Source organism: Corvus kubaryi, unplaced genomic scaffold, assembly GCF_017639235.1.
Source record: "Corvus kubaryi isolate FWS band 111438036 unplaced genomic scaffold, C.kubaryi_AGA036_p1.0 37385, whole genome shotgun sequence".
Classification (NCBI taxonomy): domain Eukaryota; kingdom Metazoa; phylum Chordata; class Aves; order Passeriformes; family Corvidae; genus Corvus; species Corvus kubaryi.
In genome coordinates, this window is record NW_024581127.1 from 4476928 (window position 1) to 4496344 (window position 19417).

Below are 19417 nucleotides of genomic sequence, written 5' to 3' on the forward strand. Positions count from 1 at the left end.
CTTGCATTCTATTGATATAGCTGTCCTAACAGAAGATTCTTTTATGTTAAATTATGTGTTTTCTTGTCTCTTTGACTTCAATTTATTTATGCCACAGCAGGATTCCTGTGGGTGCAATTTAGCGTGAGCACAGGAGTCAGAGGCAGTGAAGGCCCATCAGCTCATTCATCCTGCTCTCTGATACCACAGTTCTTCCCTGGAGTGAAGTAAAGCTCAAATTAAAGCCTTTCACCAGATCTACCATAACACTGCTTGACAGTCCATCAAGTCTCCGAGAGGAAAACTGTTCTGCCCTTCAGCATTTGCCTTAAATTCAGCCCTTCACAGACAACCTCCTTCCTTCTTGGGTTTTACGTTTTGACATGTGCAAAGGGTTGCCCTTTCAGCTAGACACACTCCAGCTAACACTGTCCCTTTTCCCATTCCATCCTGGGCTTCGTTGCAGAGTCGAAGCTTCCACTTTTCAGTTTTTCCAGGCTCTGAAACACTGCTACGTCCTCCCTCCCTCCCCTCCTCCCTTCCTTCAGCAGCCTCCTCTCTCCAGAACCCACATGAAGATGCGCTTAGAGAAGCCCTTCCTATCACACATGCAAGAAAACACGCCCGTTTCGCCTTTGACCCTCCCGGGAAGCGTGGGACACGGCGGCTCTCAGAGCCACCGCCCCTCCCGGAACACTCACTCCCTCAACTGCCGCCCGCGGGCCCCAAAGCCCAGTTACAGACCGACACAAGCGCGCCGCGACACGGCCCGGCCCGGGCGCGCCGTCCGCGCTGATTGGTTGCGGCTCGGCGAGCAGGGCGGGGTCGGGCGGGACGACTGCGCTGATTGGCTGCGGGGCGGAGCTCGGCGGGGAGACTGCGCTGATTGGCTGCGAGGCGGAGCTCGGCGGGGAGACTGCGCTGATTGGCTGCGAGGCGGAGCTCGGCGGGGAGACTGCGCTGATTGGCTGCGGCGCTGCGAGCGCGGGGCAGGTCGGGTCTGACAGCCGTTGGCGCGCGGTTTGAAGATGGCGGCAGCGGCCGGGGTCGCGCCGGGAGCGGTGGGCACCAGCGGCGGCGGCCGCGGCGGCAGCTCCGTCAGTTCGGCCCCGCCGGCGGCGGTGGAGGCCGTGGCTGCGGAGTGGATGCTGGAGTTCGCCTGCTCCTGCCTGTGCCGGCACTTCGCGGAGCAGAGCGGGGCGGAGTTCTGGCGATGGAGGGACGTTGCGCAGGGTGAGGGGCGGCGGTTCGGGGCGTTCCGCGACGCTCGGGGCTCTCGCACAGCCGCTCCCGGGGCAGCGGGTCCGGCGGGGCCTGAGCGGCAGCAGCCTCCAGCACGCCGAAGGGTGGGAGTGCTAAAGCACTCGTAGCCCGCCGACCACCGTGGTCAGCAGTCTTGGGAGGATGCTCAGCTCGTTCGGGGGTTCCGGAGACCCCCGGGCTATCAGGGAGCCTGTTGAAGGCTTGAATGGTATCGGCAGCACTCGCACACGGGGGCAGTACAGTAGTGCTAGAAATATTTCACGGAACTATAATCTGGCAGACAGAGATGAGGTGAAATTAAGTCTGGTGACTGAATTTTGAATGGAAAAACAAAATATTTAAAATGAGAAAGAAACTTTAGAGTGACAGTAGTTGGCAACTAGAAGTAAATATCTAAGTCTCAGATAAATTTGATAAACTTACGATGCTTTCTTCTGTAAGAAGCAGTTTTCCTGAGCATACCAGGTTAGAGCGTTGGGCGATGTTTTGTGTCTGTGTGCATATTCTTGACTCGAATGTAGTAGTAGGAGTCGTTTAAATTTCTGCAACGAATGGAATGCAATGGCATGCAGAATGATTACTATGTAAATTGATATGGGATATGGTAAGAGGTAAGAAATCTAAAGATAACTTCATAAAGTAGTTTGAATGGGGGTCTGGTAGATTGAATTATATATGTTGCTTCTTGATATTTATGTTTGGCCTTGTGACTGCCAACTCAGCAGGAGAATTGTACTGAAGTTTTGTGAAGGTGGGAAGCAGAGATACTGCCAATGCAGAAACAGATTGGAGTTATCTTCTGAGAAGAACTGGGAAGACTGAGGCCTGGACTAGTAGAAACAATTAATTAAATTGTACAGAGTGCAAGGTCATATGGAAATAAGAAGTAATAGTAAATTCTGAACTTGTTCCTACTCTGTTCAGCAACAGAGGAAAGAGTTTGGCACGCTAAGATTATAAAGTCAGTATTGAAAAAGTCTTTGGGAAAAGCAAAGCACAGTCATAAGATTGCATTAGAAAAGTGGGTGTGTTTTTTTCATAGAAGCACAGAACTATTATTCTTGCATGTGTCAAAGACCCTACAGAAATAATGATTGGCTGTCAACAAGAAGGTCAATTCAAACTGAAGCAAGTGCGGAAAGCTAGGAATGCAGTGGTTCCAGATGATATCCAGAGGCTCCTTTGAACCCCAACTATTCTGTGATTCACTTTTCATTTTGAATGTTTCTGTATTATGCTGTGAAGATGAATTACTATGTCCAGCACATTAGCATAAGAAATTCACAGTAACCCACATCATGGGAATAAACTCATGATAGCTCCCATGTTAAAATATGTAATAATCCTTGTGACCTTCCAACCTTGCAAGGAGGATTTCCCTTGTAAATTTACATTTCTGAGTAAGCTTTCCATGTAGCTTTTACTCCTTTAGTTCTGTAAGTTGCTCTAGCAACATGTGTTACCAGTCTGCCTGTGGCTCATGGTTTGTGGCCATTCCATGGAAGTGTTCTTTGGAGCAGACAGCTGTCTTTTGTAGTAACCTATTTACCAAAACAAAACCTAAATTTGATACTGTGGTCTTTGAATTGGATTAATATAAGCCTGTGATTAATTCTTCTGCTTCTTCAGAAAAGGATATTTTCTTCTTAAATATTTTCTTTCTTAAATGTTAAGTTGTTTTAGCATGGAAGAATACTAGTTAAGTGTGCTTCATTGGTTTCTTAAGGAATTAGAAATTTAGTGAAATCTGATAACACGGTGTCTAGTATATGTCTAGCCACACTGTGGCAGTGCTGGAGCAAGTCTGATTTAACTTTTCTCTTCTTTTCCAGCTCTTATTAATGGCCTCTCCCAAATACCTCCACATCAGAAAAAAACAGTATATCTCTGTCAGCTTTTGATAAGAACTGCACAAGGAAAAAGGCTTGGTAAATACTAAGATTCTTTTTTTCACTTGCTTAAAAATATTTGCATGAACTTTTACAGAGGTGTATTAGATATGCTTTCACATAGCCTTTACTGTGCATATCTATATATCTTTTTATATAGAGATATAACTGTATATAAGTAAATTGAATAAATTCCACCTTTTGGACACTCTTTATTCCATATGTGACTGAGCTGTCTGCAGGACTGGTGTTATTCTGTGCTGATTTAGCTGCATGGGGTTTGAATGACCATATACTTCTTAAATTAGCAGTCTTTTTTTGTCAGGGTAGTATCAACAAAAGAAATATACTGGAAAGGACTGTCTCACTCTTAGTGAGCAATACTTGCAAGTGTAAAGCTCAGGATATGTATTCCTTTCTGCACATTTAACTCTAGAGATTAAAGTATCTCAGCAAGATTATTGATGAAAAGGATGACTGCCCATGTTTTCTACAGAAGACTACGGCTTTCAGCTGGCAGCAAGTCCTTGGGGCTCTTATTCACTACCATATCTTCTGTTTGGCTGCATTTGCAATTTGTTGATTTAGCCAAGATGATTTTGTTTGAGTTTCTGGAAGACTTTAACTTTTTTTTTTTTTCACTGTTTGATAAAACTAATTGGAATTTAAAGACTTCAGAAGCAGTCTTGAAAGCATAAGCATGAAAGAAGAAAGTGTATTCTAGCCTAGCAATGCCACAAAGTCTTGTTTTATAAAATTAAATTTCCTATGTCACCTTGATTTAGTTTAGCTGGAGAATCAAATTCTAATATTTAAAATAGTTCAACATACGCAAATTATGAAATTTTTGTGATAATGCTCTAAATTATATTATTGTATATAACACTCGAGAATATGACTTCATTGTGTATTTTTATCTTATCAGTGTAGAGAATGACCTGTGTGGTGAGGAAGGTTGCATGCGTGTAGTAGGTATTACGTCAGGTGTAGCTGCACAATGTACATGGAAAGCTAATATATATATATAGCAGCTCTCCTATTTTTTCTAGTTATTAAAATATTTGATCTGTGCTGGTCACACAAAGGAGGTTGTTTCAGATGTCAGCTATCTAAGAGCTAAATACTTTGGTTTTACACTATTAAAATTAAGAATATGAAGTGTCAGGTTACTTGATTGAGCCAATAATTACAGAAACACGTGGGGTTTTTTTAGTTATATGTATATATGCACATAATATTGTTTGAAATTTCACTGTTTGATGTATTGTAGTGGGTATAAAATATTTTCTCTCTTTTCAGTATTGTATAAATTGTTTACCTTCTGTATGAAAAATACTTAGTGAAAGGAATAAGTTATTGAGTGACATTCTGCTGATACCATAAAATGAAGGCACAAGTGAGGCTGTAGTTCAGCGAACATCTTGAACTAAGCTGGCAGTGCTATGAGAAAAAAGCACTTGCGCACCTGCCAGCTCCTCCTGCATCTGTTAGATTGGCACACTCACTTGTGCAGGTGTGCAATGACCAGGCTGGGAAACTGCTTGAGAGTGTTGAGGGGATGATTATTTGGCTGGGCTAGATTTCTGCCAGAGCCTATCACTGATCCTTTGCTAGGAGTTTGCACAAACCTTGGTGTTGGCACAGCAGTACTCTGGCATGGAAGGTTGCTTCTGCTTTTTCAGTGACACTCCTGTGTAGACCTGTTTGAGTTTCCCTCTCGCTTTAAGCACTTCAAATACAACAAAAATTTAAGACATGGAAATAGTGATAGACTCAGGAAAAAAAAAACTACTTAGCATGGTGATTATATTACAAGATTAATAGCATCAATATCAAATGTTGTGATATCTGATGCTAAGTTTAATGTATTATTAATGCCAGCCCAAATACCTAATGCTGAACTTAGTGCTATTGCAAGTGGCATTTTGAGCAAACAATAATTGCTGACATATAATATCCCCTGAAAAATGCAACAGTAATGTCATTATTAGCAAGGGTAGAAAGAACCAGTCTCTCTGAAAAGAAGACAGTTGCTTCAGGTTTCTTAAAGCACCTAAAAATTGAGGAAAAAGGATTTGAAATTGTATAATATATATTACTTTATTACATATAAATAATGTAATCTATTTAAATTTATCCTTTAATTTTTATAAGTACTTTGGTTTTTTCCCCCTCTAAGGATTACATTTTGAAAATGATCAAAGATTCTCACCTTTGGAATCTGCTCTGTCTTTCTGGACTTTACTTGAAAAGGAAGAAATTAAACTGGAAAAGCTTCATGAAGATATTCGTCGCTTGATTCAAATTCAGGTCTGTGTGACTTACTCATAATCCTTCAGGATGCTACCTACTCATTGGGAGTGAGTAGATGGAAAGCTGCCTGGCAGGAAAGGACCTGGGGGTGGTGGTCAACAGCAGCTGAACATGAGCCAGCTGTGCCCAGGTGGCCAAGAAGGCCAATGGCACCTGGACTGTGTCAGCAATAGTGTGGCCAGCAGGGCCAGGGCAGTGACTGTCCTCTGTACTCAGCACTGGTGAGGCCCCACCTCAAATCCTGTGTCCAGTTCTGTCCCCTCAGGACAAGAAAGACTTTGAGGTGCTGGCACAAGTCCAGAGAAGGGCAATGGAGCTGTTGAAGGGTCTGGAGCACAAGCCTTACAAGGAGCACCTGAGGAACCTGGGAGTGTTTAGTCTGGAGAAAGGGAAGCTCAGGGGGAGCCTTATCACATTCTACAACTGCCTGAAAGGAGGTTGTAGCCAGGTGGGGGTTGGTCTGTTCTCCCAGATGACTAGTGACAGGACAAGAGGAAATGGCCTCAAGTTGTGCTGGGGAGGTTTAGATTGGTATTAGAAAATGTTTTTTTCACACAAAGGGTTGCACGACATTGGAACAGACTGCCCAGGGAAGTGGTGGAGATGCTATCCCTGGAAGTGTTTAAAAAAACATGTGGATATGGCACTTGAGGACATGGTTTAATGGTGGTGGGTGCTAAGTTGATGGTTGAACTTAATCACCTTTAAAGGTCTTTTCCAACCTTAAACATTCTATGATTCTATCCTGCTAAAACAGAGCCCCTTCTACAAAAAGCTTGGGCTATGAGCAGATTGAACTGAATTTTCAGTTTTAGTACAGATCAAATAGATCTGTGCAGGGGACCTTTTTCTATCTCATGTGGTTCCTGTTTGTACAATTGTTTCAGAAGCTGCCAATCTGAAAAAAAGATACCAATTGAAATAAATTTCAGAACTAATTTCAGAACCAACTGTTAGAAGTAGGTAAGTGTTGGTAACCCTTAAATATATAATCATCAGAATTTTGAGAGCCTTAGAAAACTGTAGAATTGTACTTCTCCTGTTTTTTCAGGTGGAAAGTATTTCACCATATTTTGTAATTATATTTTTTTGTAGATTGTAGCAGTCTATATGGAAAACAGATATTTCAAGGAAGCTGCTGAAGTTCTTGAAAGGCTGTTTACAGACTCTGAATCAGATAAGGTAGTAACTTGCTTAATTTGCATTAAAAGCTCTTGATTTTCAGAGGAGAAAGAGGGGAGTGGGCTTCCAAAGCTAGCAAATCCTACCTGCATAGTTTCAATCTCATTGTTGTCTATGCAGTCACTTTCACACTGTACTAGTTTGAAAACAAACCAGTGGGAGGCACCAAGTCAGAATAACAATTTAATGGGGAAATTAAAGAAAAGAAAAAAACCTAAAAGAAAACACTGGTTCAAACTGACAGAGTCAAGGTACAACCTGAGTCCCTGTTAGGCAGGGTGGTGGTAGCAGTGTGGTAGAAATGGTGGCTGCAGTCCTCTGAAGCAGTGATCCTGTAGAAAAAGGGTCTGCTCTTCCTCAGAAAGTCCAGTGGTGGCTGTGTAGCTCCTGTCCTTTGGAAATGCAATGGAAAGGGTTGTCTCTGGTGTTCAGAGTCTCAGATTATATCCACGATGGGATGCTTGGTTCCTCCCTCTGGGTAATGGGGTAATGGTCATGAGGCCAAGTGTTGATGAGGCTCATTAACAGAAGATAGTCTGGAGGGAGTTATCTCTGAGTCATGCAGCAGGACAATGATGGGCCATTAACAGAAAGATAGTCTGGGGACACACACCTGGGCACTTTAAAATACAAAAGGAAATTTCTGGCTAGGAGATTAATGGAAATACAGGATGATTTGTGGGAGTAAAATGCTTCTAGCAGCAGTTGTTCTTCATCCCCTCTCCCACTTCAATGAGAAGGGAGATGCCACTACAAATTCTGGGAATTTGATACTACTGTTCTCTCAGAGCAAAGACAGTGTAAACATGCTGGTAGAGACATCATAACTCCTAACAGCCAGTTTGCTGAGTTCTATTGCAGTGGGCTCTTTTTTTCACCTCTGATAATTAGTGTTCTATGTACCAAAGCATCCCAGGGAAGGAAAACTCATTAGCTTCTGTAGTACAGACTGAAAGCTCTTACGCCTCTGCCTGGAAAAGACAATATACGTGACTTAGGCCACCCCCTGCTTTGAAGTTGACTGCATCATTCAGAAAGTTGCAAGTTTGGGTGAATATCTCTTTAATATAATAGTTAGTGCACACATCTGAATTTTCTGGGGGAGAAAAGAGCAATAGAAGGACTGCAGGCAAAAAGAAAAGAAGTTAAAAATGCTGCCTATATCTTCAATTGGTATATTAGGACACATGTTCTATGTAAGTAGTAGCCTGTGTATAACTTACTCTTTGGATATACTTTCATTCAGAGGATTTGGATGTTTGGAAAGTGTAGATAATAGCACTCAAATTAATAAATAAAAATGCAGCCTATACACAGAAGATAATTCTCCTGGCTATATTTGCTTCTGTAAAATTCAGAGTGATTGGTAGACAAAATGTGAAGTTCTGATTATCAGTATTGATGTATCCTTAATGCTGCTATACTAAGTAGTCCTTTTCCTGAACACAGTACACCCCTTTCAATGGCAGCCTTTTTGAGGCAGCAAATGAGAAGAGAGAAGCGAGTAACAGGTGGCTTTTTATGGGTGTTTTTCCTCCACTGACAACCCTGCTTTCAGTGTTAGTCATAAAGGAAATGAAAATGTGGATCTCTGGTCAGTTACACTTTACCATTACTGAGCACAGAAGGTAAAATGCCTGGTGTTATGTCTAGTTGACTTAAGAAGCCTTTCAAACTGCAGCATGAAGTTGTATAGGAATATTCAGGAAACCATATAATCATTTTTAGCTTTCTATATTTCTTGTTTAGCATAGATAACAAGTTTACTGCAGGATTTATGTTGTATAAAGTTGTGCTTTTCTTAGCCTTTAAGGGTGAAGCTGGCAACCATAATTAAAACCAAGGATCCATATGTTCCTCTTCTCCAAAACTTCAGTTACAGTCTTTTGATAAGTAAAATCAAGTCTTACATTGAACTTTTCATGAAAGAAAATGAAACTAACTTCTTAATACAGGTATGTTGAATGTATTTTCAGAACTTTTGAAAAAAGTCACCTGCTTCAATTAAATAGATTTATTCTTTCAAGGGAGTTGTTTAGGCAATATTCAGTTATTGTATTAGATGAAAAGGAAACTTTACCTTCCTTTGGATTGTCTTATATTCAACCTTTTTGTTTTAATTAATATGTCTTGGAGAAAGTTAGTAGGAACCAGACTCCTCTAAAATATCTTCTCTGAATGTTTTTCCCATGACTGTTTTGATTAGAAAAATAGTTAGGAAAATAGTGTAATTAAAACAAGATCTGTTTAAGAGAAGCAGTTCTGATATGGGACTCCTTTAAAAAGTAGCTTTATATTTAATGTTTATTTAAGCCTACATGACTTCTCATACTAAAAAAAAATCAAGACCTGTAATTTTGCTGAAAGCTTTAGGAATGTCAGAGGAGTTAGGAGATAGAAAACTATTATTGCGGTTTTCCTGTAAATACAAATGTTTCTTACAAACAGTCTTGCTCAAAAGTGATTTAAAATTGGCATGAACAACATTCTTTCTTCAGTTCATCTTCAGGAGGATTGTAAAGAATTTCTCTTATGTTTACTTCGTATAAAAGAATATTGAATTATTCAATTACAAAAGCACAGACGTCTAAAGGTAATAAGAAGCAAATTTTAAATAAACAATCCTGAAGTTCCTCTGTGTTTTTCATTTTCTTACCAGAGAGACTAGACAACTTATTAAATACATTCAAAGTATAATACAATGAATACTTTTTAATGGTTTCACTCTACTGTCAGTTTTCAAGTGTATTTTTCAAGGCTATTTCTTTGAGTCTAAGAGGAGGTGGAGGCTTGGAGGTGTCAGAGAAGGCTCAGAACTCCAAACTAGCATGCCTAAGGCCCTCACTGCCCCACTCACCCCCACTTCCTGCACATTTGTCCTACTGTCTGCACCCACATTGCAAATCTTTCTTTGAACAGTTATTCTGGCCCATGGAGGAGACAGCTTTGTGAAGAATTTCCACTTCTGTACAGCACACAGTGATTTCCCAGCAGTGTACCTTGCGTTCTCTATAGAAGAACACTCTAGCTCTAACTGTTAATCTCTCTTCTCTTTCTTCTAGTGCCAGATGTAGAAGTATGATCATAGAATAAATGTTCCTTCCAATTGAAGCTAAAGATCGTTTAGTCCAATCCCCTTGCAATAAGCAGGGACATCTTCAATTAGATCAGGTTGTTTAGAGCCTCATTCAACCTGGCCTTGAAAGTTTTCAGGGATCAGGCATCAACCACCTTGCTGGGCAGCCTGTTCCATGTTTTGGCACTCATCATAAATAAAACAAAATTCTTCCTTATATCTAGTCCAAATCTACCCTCTTTTAGTTTAAAAGCATTAACCCTTGTCCTACCACTACAGGCCTTGCTAAGAAGTTTGTCCCATCTTTATTCAGTGTAGTAGGCAGGCCCTTTTTAGGTACTCCATAAAGAGTAATGAATTACTACTTCTTTCTCTTAGCAATGGAGGAGAAACAATCTTAGTTTGTGGCTAAAAGTTTGAGCAGGATGTTAGAAATGTTTTTTGCCAATGCAAAACAGGTTATATTACAAGCCTAAGGTCTGCTTAGACAGGGCTTTTCAAAGTGTTACATGTATGCTTTATCCTGCCATGGGCTACAGAACTAGATAAACTTGAGACCTGTCAGTTTTTGTTTCTAACTTAGTTATAAAAAACAGACTTTGGAGTACTTTGATAGTATTTGTAGCCTTAGTTAAGCTCTGCAGTTTACTTCACACATTTATAAGTTCAGTCATTATGCAAGTATTCATTGTATTTCTTTGTGTCCATATAAAAATCAATTGCAGCTATGACTAAAATTTCTCCAAGTTACTAACTGATAAAGGTCTTTATGGATTTCAACTTAACATGCTAAAGTTGTTTTGAAACTACTTAGTTTAATGTTATTACCTCTGAAAGGTCTGTGAAATAAGCACTGTTAGTCCTAATAAAAAGTATATCTATTAATCTTAGTGCAAACTCCTATCTAGGTACTGTCTGGCTTTAATTTTAAGATATCAATTCCATCTCGCACAGGAAGCCACAAAACAGGTGGCGTCTAAAGGGTTGGAAGCAACAGCATGGCAAAACAGACCTCTGGAAGTCAATGAAAATGACAAAAGTGATTTGGAAACAAAGCAAAGGTTTGTATGAAGTATTATACTGCTAAGGGATGTGCTTGGATAGTAACATGAAACTTGTAGAACAAAGAATAGGTAGAAGGAAGGATGTTAAATTCCAAACTGCTGTCCAATAGAAAATTAGCTACAAGCACATTCCCTATTTTTTTTTAAATTTGTGCTCTTCTGTGGTTGTTACTTTTGGCATTTATATCAAATAGCTTGTCATTAAGTTTAATTATTTGTGATGTTGCACAATTTGCAATTTAAACAGCTGTCAGTCTATAATAATAAAAGCATAAAAAGACTTCTCTTTATAAGTGCTTGATTGAACTCCTTTTAGTTCTAATTTCAGGCTACAGATCATCTCAAGAAGAAAAAGAATAAGGAAATGGAATCAGTCTGTTTCATTTTCCTTACAGCTGACCCCTTAATGATACTAGTATGAAGGGAAATAGTTATGTTGCTTCATGATCCTGACAGTACAAACGTTCAGAACAATTACATTATTATTTTGGAAAATGCTAATATTCTAGGTTTCTCACCACTTGTTTTTCAGGGAGAATAAGTTGCAGTCTTTAGCTGGGATAGAGTCTGTATTTCTTCATTTTGTACTTGACATCATTTAGTTAAGCAAATTGGCTGACGCAGACAGTATAGAGGAAGACAAGTCCTAAGATTTTTTTAATTTGTTTTTTTAGAAGGGCAACTCCTGACACAATTACATCTGAGAGACATGATGAAAGACTCATTCAAAAAACCTATGGAAATAATTTGTAATGAAAAAATAGATGTGCAAAATGCCTTGCATCTTAAATGTGTAGTGTCTTGGGAACAGGCTACCCAAGGAAGTGGTCGTAGCACCACAAGAGTTCAAGAAGCATTTACACAATGGTCTCAGGCACATGGTGTGACTCCTGGGGATGCCTGTGCAAGGCTAAAAGCTGAACTCGGTGATCCTTGTGCATCCCTTCCAACTCAGCAGATTCTGTGGTTTTGTATTTCTCCTCCAGGTATAAGGAGGCAAAGTTAAGAAGGTGAATGCATTGATGCAGTTATTGATGGTATGCCACTGTTTCTGTAGAGAAGTTTTTCATTTAAATATTGTTGAATCATATAAATGGCAAGTTGCTGCCTAGGAAATAGATTTTTTTTTTTTTTTGTCTTTTTTTTTTTTAAGATTGATAAAAGAGGAACAGTGTATCACAAGTCAGTCATCCGGAGACATAAAAAACCCCACACTAAGGTAAAAAATGTTGTTGCTCTTGGTCATAGACTTTTCATCAAGTTCTTTGTGTTTTTACTTCAGATCTGTGTTCTTTGCAGGAGACATTTGGGACAGAAACCCAAAGAGAGCAGAGTTCTTCAGAGTGAGTATTACTTTCAAAACAGTCATGTCAAACACTTACTTCTGACTGCTATCCAATGTGACTGGGTTAATGCAAAACTGGTTGTGGCAGATAAAAACACTCCAAGTTGCGTGTGGTTCCTGTACAAATGCAGGTTTGGTGGTTGCCGTATTTAGGATGCTGAGAAGTGGGTAAGGTTCTCTAGCAATTAATTTTGCAAAATCATTCACTATTTTCTGGTTAGCTTGGTTGGTTTATGAGACTCAGGTATTCTGTGCAAAAGAAAGCTGCCGGAGGAGTACTGAAATTAATTTCTTTCTGAATTCTGTGCTAGATAACTTGACTGGGAAGGAACTAAAGAAATTAGCTGATTGGAAAAACAAATTGTAAAGTGCACAAAGTTAGGATGTGTGTGCATTTTCCTAGTATTACTTCTTAAAAACCTAACAAGACAGATAATACCATACTTACAAGTAAGCTCTTAAGATGAATAACACCCTCTTACCACAGAGAGATGATCTAGTTCCTGCATGTGGCCATATTGTACATGGAAGGACAAACTCTTAAGATGCCTTGAATGCTTTCCACAGTTAAAACCTGATACACGTACTTGGAAATGAAGGATTTGTGTACCAAGAATCATAGCTCTGACTGGTTGTTACTTCCCATTCTCTTTATGTAAAATGAGAGCAGTGCATATAGTAAAAATGTTTTTACCAAAATGAAATGTTTTATTATGTACCAATTTTTACCTAAGTGTTTAAAATATAATTCTTCTGTGAGCTCTATTGTATAGAAAATACAGTGGGTTTTTTGAATAGCCTATTTTTTTAAGCCCTTGAACTATGGCAAGATTCATGTGTATTCATATATAAATGTATATTTATATGTTAACAGACTCTGAAATTTTCCCAGTCAGTCAAAGCATCTCAAAATAGTGTACATTCTTGTCATGTGTAAATGGTAGAATGCAAAACTCCTGCCTTGATGTTGACTCCTCATTGTTCTGGATGTATATTAACTGTCTTCTAGGTCTTAACAACATGAAAAATGTGGAAAAAAATGGAGTTTCTTTGGCTTGTAGCCGAAAAAGACAGGTTTGTACCTACTCTCTCCTCTACATTGAGGTAAAATGAATCTGCACTGCACAGAATTTTTTTCTCAGCTTTATTTAATCTAACTTTTAAATCTAGTGCTTATATTTAAGATTCTGTAGATAACTCAAGTGCTACAGTTCCTGAAATGGTTACAGTCCTTTTATTTTTAAAGACAGGAAATAAAACATATTTTTTGCTGTCTCAAGTATTGATGCTAATGCTTCCAAGCCTTTTATATTTGTTGAAATACACTGTTACCAAAGCTTAGTTTGAAATAAAAAATTCTTTCCACGGTTTGGATTAAAGAATTCAGGATGTCATTTGCCTGTGAGAATTTTGGGCAAATATCAGAGGCTACTTGTTTTCCAGCTTAGAAGGTTAAAGATTTAGCAATTTTGTAATTCAATACTTTGTTTATGTGCGGTAAAAACATACTTACTTGAGAAGCTACTCTAGTTTTTATAAACGAAATGGTAGGGTCTTCTTATAATGCTACATTTCAAATGGTCTTTTGTGTTCTCTTCATGGGTAAGCCTACTTCATTGAATTACTTGAAAATAACCCTGGTGTGTTCACTAATGCTAGAATTCCCTATTGGTGGGAAGTATAGAAATGTATGCCTTAATAGAATGCAATTTGAAGTTGATTTGATGTTGGGGTCTTTCAAGCTAATTTTTATTTATAGCCAATTTTCCTTCATAAGTGTTCAGCACTTTATCATGATAACTGAAGAAATTAACATTAAATAAATGTATTGCCATTGTTGGATTCCTCTTCATAATATTTCTTAGGAACCAATGTGGAGTCTTTCTGTTTAGATAATAGTGCAAGTATAAAGTGCACTGTACATCCATTTTGATGTGAGCTGTTTCATTTTTCTGGTGTTCATTTTGATATTTCATTTTCCATATAATAGGGAAGACCAAATCTGCTTCTGTTTGGTTTTTTTTGGTTTTTTTTTCTAGAGGAGAATTGTACTTACTCCTATTTCTTTAAGTTGAAGTACTGGTTAAATCTTCAGTTACATGCTATCCTCAAACTGGTTGAGGTCCTAATGAGACCTCATTTATTCTTGAAGTTCAAGCCCCTATAAACAGTTTTTCACTTTCTCACAAATCTCAGGAATAGTTAAATCACTGACAACCTCTTTAAACTTGCAGATACAACCAGTTCCCTTTAAAAAAAAAAAAAAAAAAACAAGCAGCACTTACTGGATTTGGATTTTGCCTTCAAAGACATAATTACTTTATTCCAGCATGTACTTGGATAGGTACCTTGTTAGCCAGTTGCTGGTAAGCATGAACACTTCCATCAAGCTTGTTTTCAACATCAAGAATTAAACTATTTGGACCACAAAGACACAGAGCTAATGAAAGCTTTGTATTCACATATTTTTATGCTGAGCTAGTCTGTTATGGGGTCACCTACAAGCACTGTGTCTAGGTCTAGGGCTTACACACACATCTTGTTAGAAAAAAATAGAAGTTGTTTGCTTAATTATGTTGTTATAGTTGAACCTTAATTGAAATATAAAGACTAAAATTGCGGGAACTGCATCTGACAGTGGCATTGAAAATTTTTAAAAGAACTTAAATGAAACTTGAGATTCAGAACTGTGTTTCTTTCAACACTTAAAAAAGTTGTAGGCCTTTGCTCCATCTGTGATATTTATGCCTTACTCCCTGCCACTGAAACCTCATAAAAGTTTTATAGAAAGCAATGATAATTGGCCTTTTAAACAATAAATCTGCTCCTCTGCTTAATCATCTGGGTTATAAAATTGTCCATATGCATGAAAGAATGCAATGAATGTCAGAGCTGTTGACTTCTAGAACTTCCTTTTCCATGTAGTCCCTCATTCAATGTTGGCATTGTTTGCTCTTGTTTTGTACATGGCATTTCACTGCAATGGTTCAGTGCCCATTTTCAGCCTTTCATTGCAGTGTTTTCAGTTAGCTGCATAGAACAATCTGCAGTTGAATGGACACGTACTTTATTTTCTCATTCCTAAATTAGGGGATGCAAGTGTCACAGAATTTAGGGAACTGTTTGTACTCAATTTTACATACAGTAAGTATATGGCAAATCCTTTGAGTTGTCTAAAATCTGGATGGCAATTTATTTAAATTAAACAATGTGTCTGAAAATCTGGGTGTTAAGAATTTAGTCAGACTTGTATGGAAAAAAAACCCATATATTTACAGCTGAAGGAGAAAACTCTAGAGCAGAGTCCCATAATGCATAAAGGAAGACAGGTTACTAAAATAGAACTGACTGTAAGGAATAACACGATCTATAGATATGTGAGGGAATGTCTCCACATTCTGCCTGGCAAACTCAAGCTTGCTCTGCTGGTGTTCTGAGCTGGCCAGATGTCACGCTGCTGTGGACCAGGCACTGTGCTGATGTGAGCTCAAGCATAGTGCTGTGTTATGGCCAGGCTTTCAACCAGTCCTGTAACAATGCAAAGCTGGACTCTACATAAATTCTGTCCCAGAAGGGACAGAGAGCTTGTCAGTGAGTGGGGCAAGGGGCAAGTTACTGCTCTGTGCAGTTCCTCAGTGAAAAGAAAATGAGTCAGTCCCTGATTTACCTGTAAAGCAGGCCCCTTATTTATATGGTAAATGGAAAAAATTTATTTTTTAAAAAAGCTCAATATAAGCAATTCAGAATCAAAACAAGCTAAAAACAGCCCTTTTAACAGCAAATATAGTTAATCATTGCAAGTAACAAGGGTTGTGATTGTCTCTGTTGATGGAAGTATTTGAATTATCTGGTGCTGTAGGTCAAGCATAACTGTGTTACTTGAATAAAGATTTTATTTAGGAAAGTTTTCTGGCATGCTCTGAAATGAGATGAACTACATGATTCCAATGGAATCTCTGGCCTTTTAATAATAGTAAAAAAAAAAGCTATTCACTGCTAATGTTGCAAAAGATCTGTGGAACAGGAAGAATTGGAAAAAGGAAGTATTTTTGATAAAGGGTAGACTACTTTAGAGAAGTTTTAGGTTCCTAACTGTTCAGAAATACAGTCGAACTAGTATTACTTGTAATTTTTTCACTACTTAGTGAGGTTTGTCAGTGTTCAGAGTTTACTGAAGAGGCCCTGATATTTGCATTAAGCAATCCAGCTTTGAGATGTGATGTTTGGTCTTTACACACCTCAGCTTGCACTTTTTGGAGAATAGCCAGGATACAGTCTTGATCTGATACAGTTTTGAGGCTGAATGTTATCCAAGCTCCTTCCCCCTCAGAGACACCCCCTTTCATGTCTGAGTGCTGCTGCTACTTCTAAAGGTTTAAATTCAACAGAAGGGTGGAACCATGCAGAATAGTACTCAAAATTGTCACTTAGCCCATTCCCAGAGACTGAATTGATGTTGTTTACAAGAGCAGAGTCTTTTAAAGATCCCAGAAGGATTCCATGTCATTAAGAAATAAATTTATTTTTTCTTCCTATGTCTGTGGATGTGGCATTTAACACATAGACTTTTTGTGCCACTGACAGTCATACTGGCTGGGTATTCCTGCTCATCCTCCCTTGTGCACAAGCAGGAGGGTATGCATTTGTGTAAAGACAGCAGCCATAAGATTTACATTTCCACTGGGTACATTATTTTCAGAGTTAAGTGATGTTTGTTCCCCTGTTATTCACACTTCCTTGCACTTACCAGATCTGCTAGTTGGCTTTGAGGCTATTCCTTTGCACCTGCATTTCCCTTTCTGCCCAGTTCTTCACAATTTTGAGGATTTCAGTTGTAAAGGTGAGCCATTAACATGATTCTCTAATGTTCCCTTCTGCTTTACAGCCAACACCATTTATTCATTTGGTAGTTGGAAGTGATCTGTTACTTATTAGGAGGAGGTTTTATACATACTCTGGGAAACCAACCTTTCTTTTTATTCCACCAACCTATAAATTTTAGGCCTTCAGATTCAGCCATTTACAGTTCTTATGGCTCTTGTAATGTTGTATAAACATTTTTTACTTCTGATCCAGTTATTCCAATTAACCAAAGGCTTTATTTACACAGGTCCCCTTTGGGAGCCCTCATAAAGCTCTACAGATTCAGTTAAAAATTTATCATTTATCTCTCATTTCAAGATATGGTGCTCAAAAAAAATCCCTCTCACATCATACTCTGTAATAACTAGAGAACTGTTTGAAAACTTGCTTTCATATTTACTATAAGGTTACCTCTTACAGTAATACCTTTCTCTGTTCTTGCCCTAGCGATGGACTTGCCAAGAAGACTTGGAGCTGAAATCAGGAGTGAGGGAGTTCGGAGTGGGTAACTGGGCTAAAATTTTGGCCCATGGTAACTTCAACAACCGAACAAGTGTCATGTTGAAAGACCGGTGGAGAACATTGAGCAAGATTGGACAAGGCTGATTTGGACTGCTTGACCTTTCCCTATGTAAGGACCTACTCTATCTCTTATTTTAGTCTCAGCATGGACAGCAGTGTTGCTGTCCTAAAACATGAAACACAATAGTAATAGGTGTAACACAGTCATGTAACCTCACTTGCTCTGGTAATGATGACTTAAACGTAAAGTCTGGCCTTTTAGCTACATGCAATAATAAACTACCTAGATTCTGAAATGGGACAATGTTTGCAGTGATTTAAGAAAGGTCTCTTATGTAAATAGGAGTATTAGAGCTGACTGGCAACATCATTAGCTTGATAGAGGCTAATACAAAGTCAAGTGTTCTGTATTTTTAAAGGGCTGTATCTCTTTTTAGATTGACCTTTTCATAATTTTACTTCCTTCCATATAACCCATTTTAATTTGTTTTGCTTCACTTTGAAATTTTGGTCAGACTTGTACATCTATGTTGTACCAAAAAGTATGTATTAGTACTGCTAATTTTATGAGCTGATAGTTTGCTGGGGGTTTTTTTCTGCTGTTAAAAATGTGTAAATTCATATAATGTTGTACTTGCAAGTAACAAAGTTACTGGTTTATTTGTTTGCATTTTTTTTTTTTTCACATGGAAAGGAACAGGCTTATATTAGCACTTAGCATTCTTGATTATGTTGTGCCACCTGCCTGGTGACAAATGACTTCTTCCAGACCAGCAGGAAAGGGAAAGCTCAAAAACACATGGCTGAAGTGGGACTCAATAATGAGCCTACAGTGTCACTGATAGCACAGCTCATGGGGACACATCTCATCTGCGCTCTCCACTGTCCCTGTCTGCGATGGCAGCAAGCGAAGATACACTTTGATTGGGGTCACTATCAAGGTATCTACTGGCCACTGCAGCTGTCTTGCTCATGGGAGAGTGGAACAGATGGATGATGGCACTGTCCTGTCTCTCTGGATTCAGATCATTTGGAAGGGATTTCCACAATCTCAGAAAACTCATGCTTTCTACTGTCATGCTGGTGTGAATCTAGTGACTTGAACTAACATAATACAGCATTCTTTTAAAAATGAAATCCCTTGAATTCAGTTTTCTTTTTTCTTGGCTAAGGTTTTTATTTTCCAAGAACCTTACAAGGAAAAGCACCTGTCTGAATTGGTCATAATAAAACAAAGCTCTCCAAGATAATTTTCCCCATGACAAAAGAAAACATATATTCTTGAAGGTTGAAGTGTTCAGGAAGTATTAAGATAATCTCTCTGCTTTCTGTTTTGGAGGCCTGCTTTCATTAAGATAAAATGGTAAAATACATTTCAAAGGTTTGTTTCACAACACACTGTGGACAGGACCTCAACCAGATCACCTTCTTCATTCTTGCCAAGACACACTGGTTTCTTCAGCAGGTGCTAGAAACAGTACCAAGCAGGAGTCTTTATGTTGCATTGAGATGCTGCATATCTTAACACGATATTTTCTCAACCTGCATAGCAGTCTTGCCAGTGCTCAGATGTTGCAGGTTTCCATGTTAATCATTGTAGATGAGCATTTTAACTAGTAGTTTTTTTACTCTTAGCCAAGGCCTTAGTCACAAAGTGTTGTTTAAGTTCATGTGCCAGGAAAGTCACACTGTGTATTAGTGACATCAAGTGCTGAGGAGATCAGTTCCTTAACAATGCTGACTAGATACATGTCTTCATGAAGGTGGCTGAATATGAAAGGAAGGATAGAGGAAGGATACTCATGCAGTTACAGTGCAAAAAATTGTCTAGATGGTACCGGAGAGGAACAAAAGACCTAAACTGAAATAAATTTTAGCTCTCAAAAATTTCATTTTTATTCACCCTTGCTATTAAATGTTG

The 19417-nt window shown here is 38.7% G+C and overlaps 1 protein-coding gene across 4 annotated transcripts; it reads left to right on the forward strand.

The window, feature by feature from the left end:
- Positions 1 to 989: 989 nt before the first annotated feature.
- Positions 990 to 19226, forward strand: TERF1 (telomeric repeat binding factor 1). 4 transcript variants are annotated; one of them, XM_042035812.1, is made up of 11 exons: positions 990 to 1212; positions 3075 to 3170; positions 5311 to 5441; positions 6540 to 6626; positions 8432 to 8581; positions 10657 to 10763; positions 11920 to 11985; positions 12066 to 12109; positions 13121 to 13185; positions 17422 to 17605; positions 18191 to 19226. In XM_042035812.1, exons 1-10 carry the CDS (start codon positions 1008 to 1010, stop codon positions 17578 to 17580), a joined length of 1110 nt encoding a protein of 369 aa, XP_041891746.1. In that variant the 5' UTR covers positions 990 to 1007; the 3' UTR covers positions 17581 to 17605; positions 18191 to 19226. The 4 variants fall into 4 exon arrangements, with proteins under 4 accessions (XP_041891746.1, XP_041891745.1, XP_041891747.1 ...); XM_042035811.1 differs by having other exon boundaries at positions 17422 to 19226; XM_042035813.1 differs by lacking the exon at positions 11920 to 11985 and having other exon boundaries at positions 17422 to 19226.
- The last annotated feature ends 191 nt before the right edge of the window (positions 19227 to 19417 follow it).

Coding starts and splice junctions, on each gene's coding strand:
- TERF1 (XM_042035811.1), top strand. CDS start 1,008: ATGGCGGCAGCGGCCGGGGTCGCGCCGGGAGCGGTGGGCACCAGCGGC. Junction 1,213..3,074: donor ATGGAGGGACGTTGCGCAGG/GTGAGGGGCGGC, acceptor CTTCTTTTCCAG/CTCTTATTAATGGCCTCTCC. Junction 12,110..13,120: donor AGAGAGCAGAGTTCTTCAGA/GTGAGTATTACT, acceptor ACTGTCTTCTAG/GTCTTAACAACATGAAAAAT.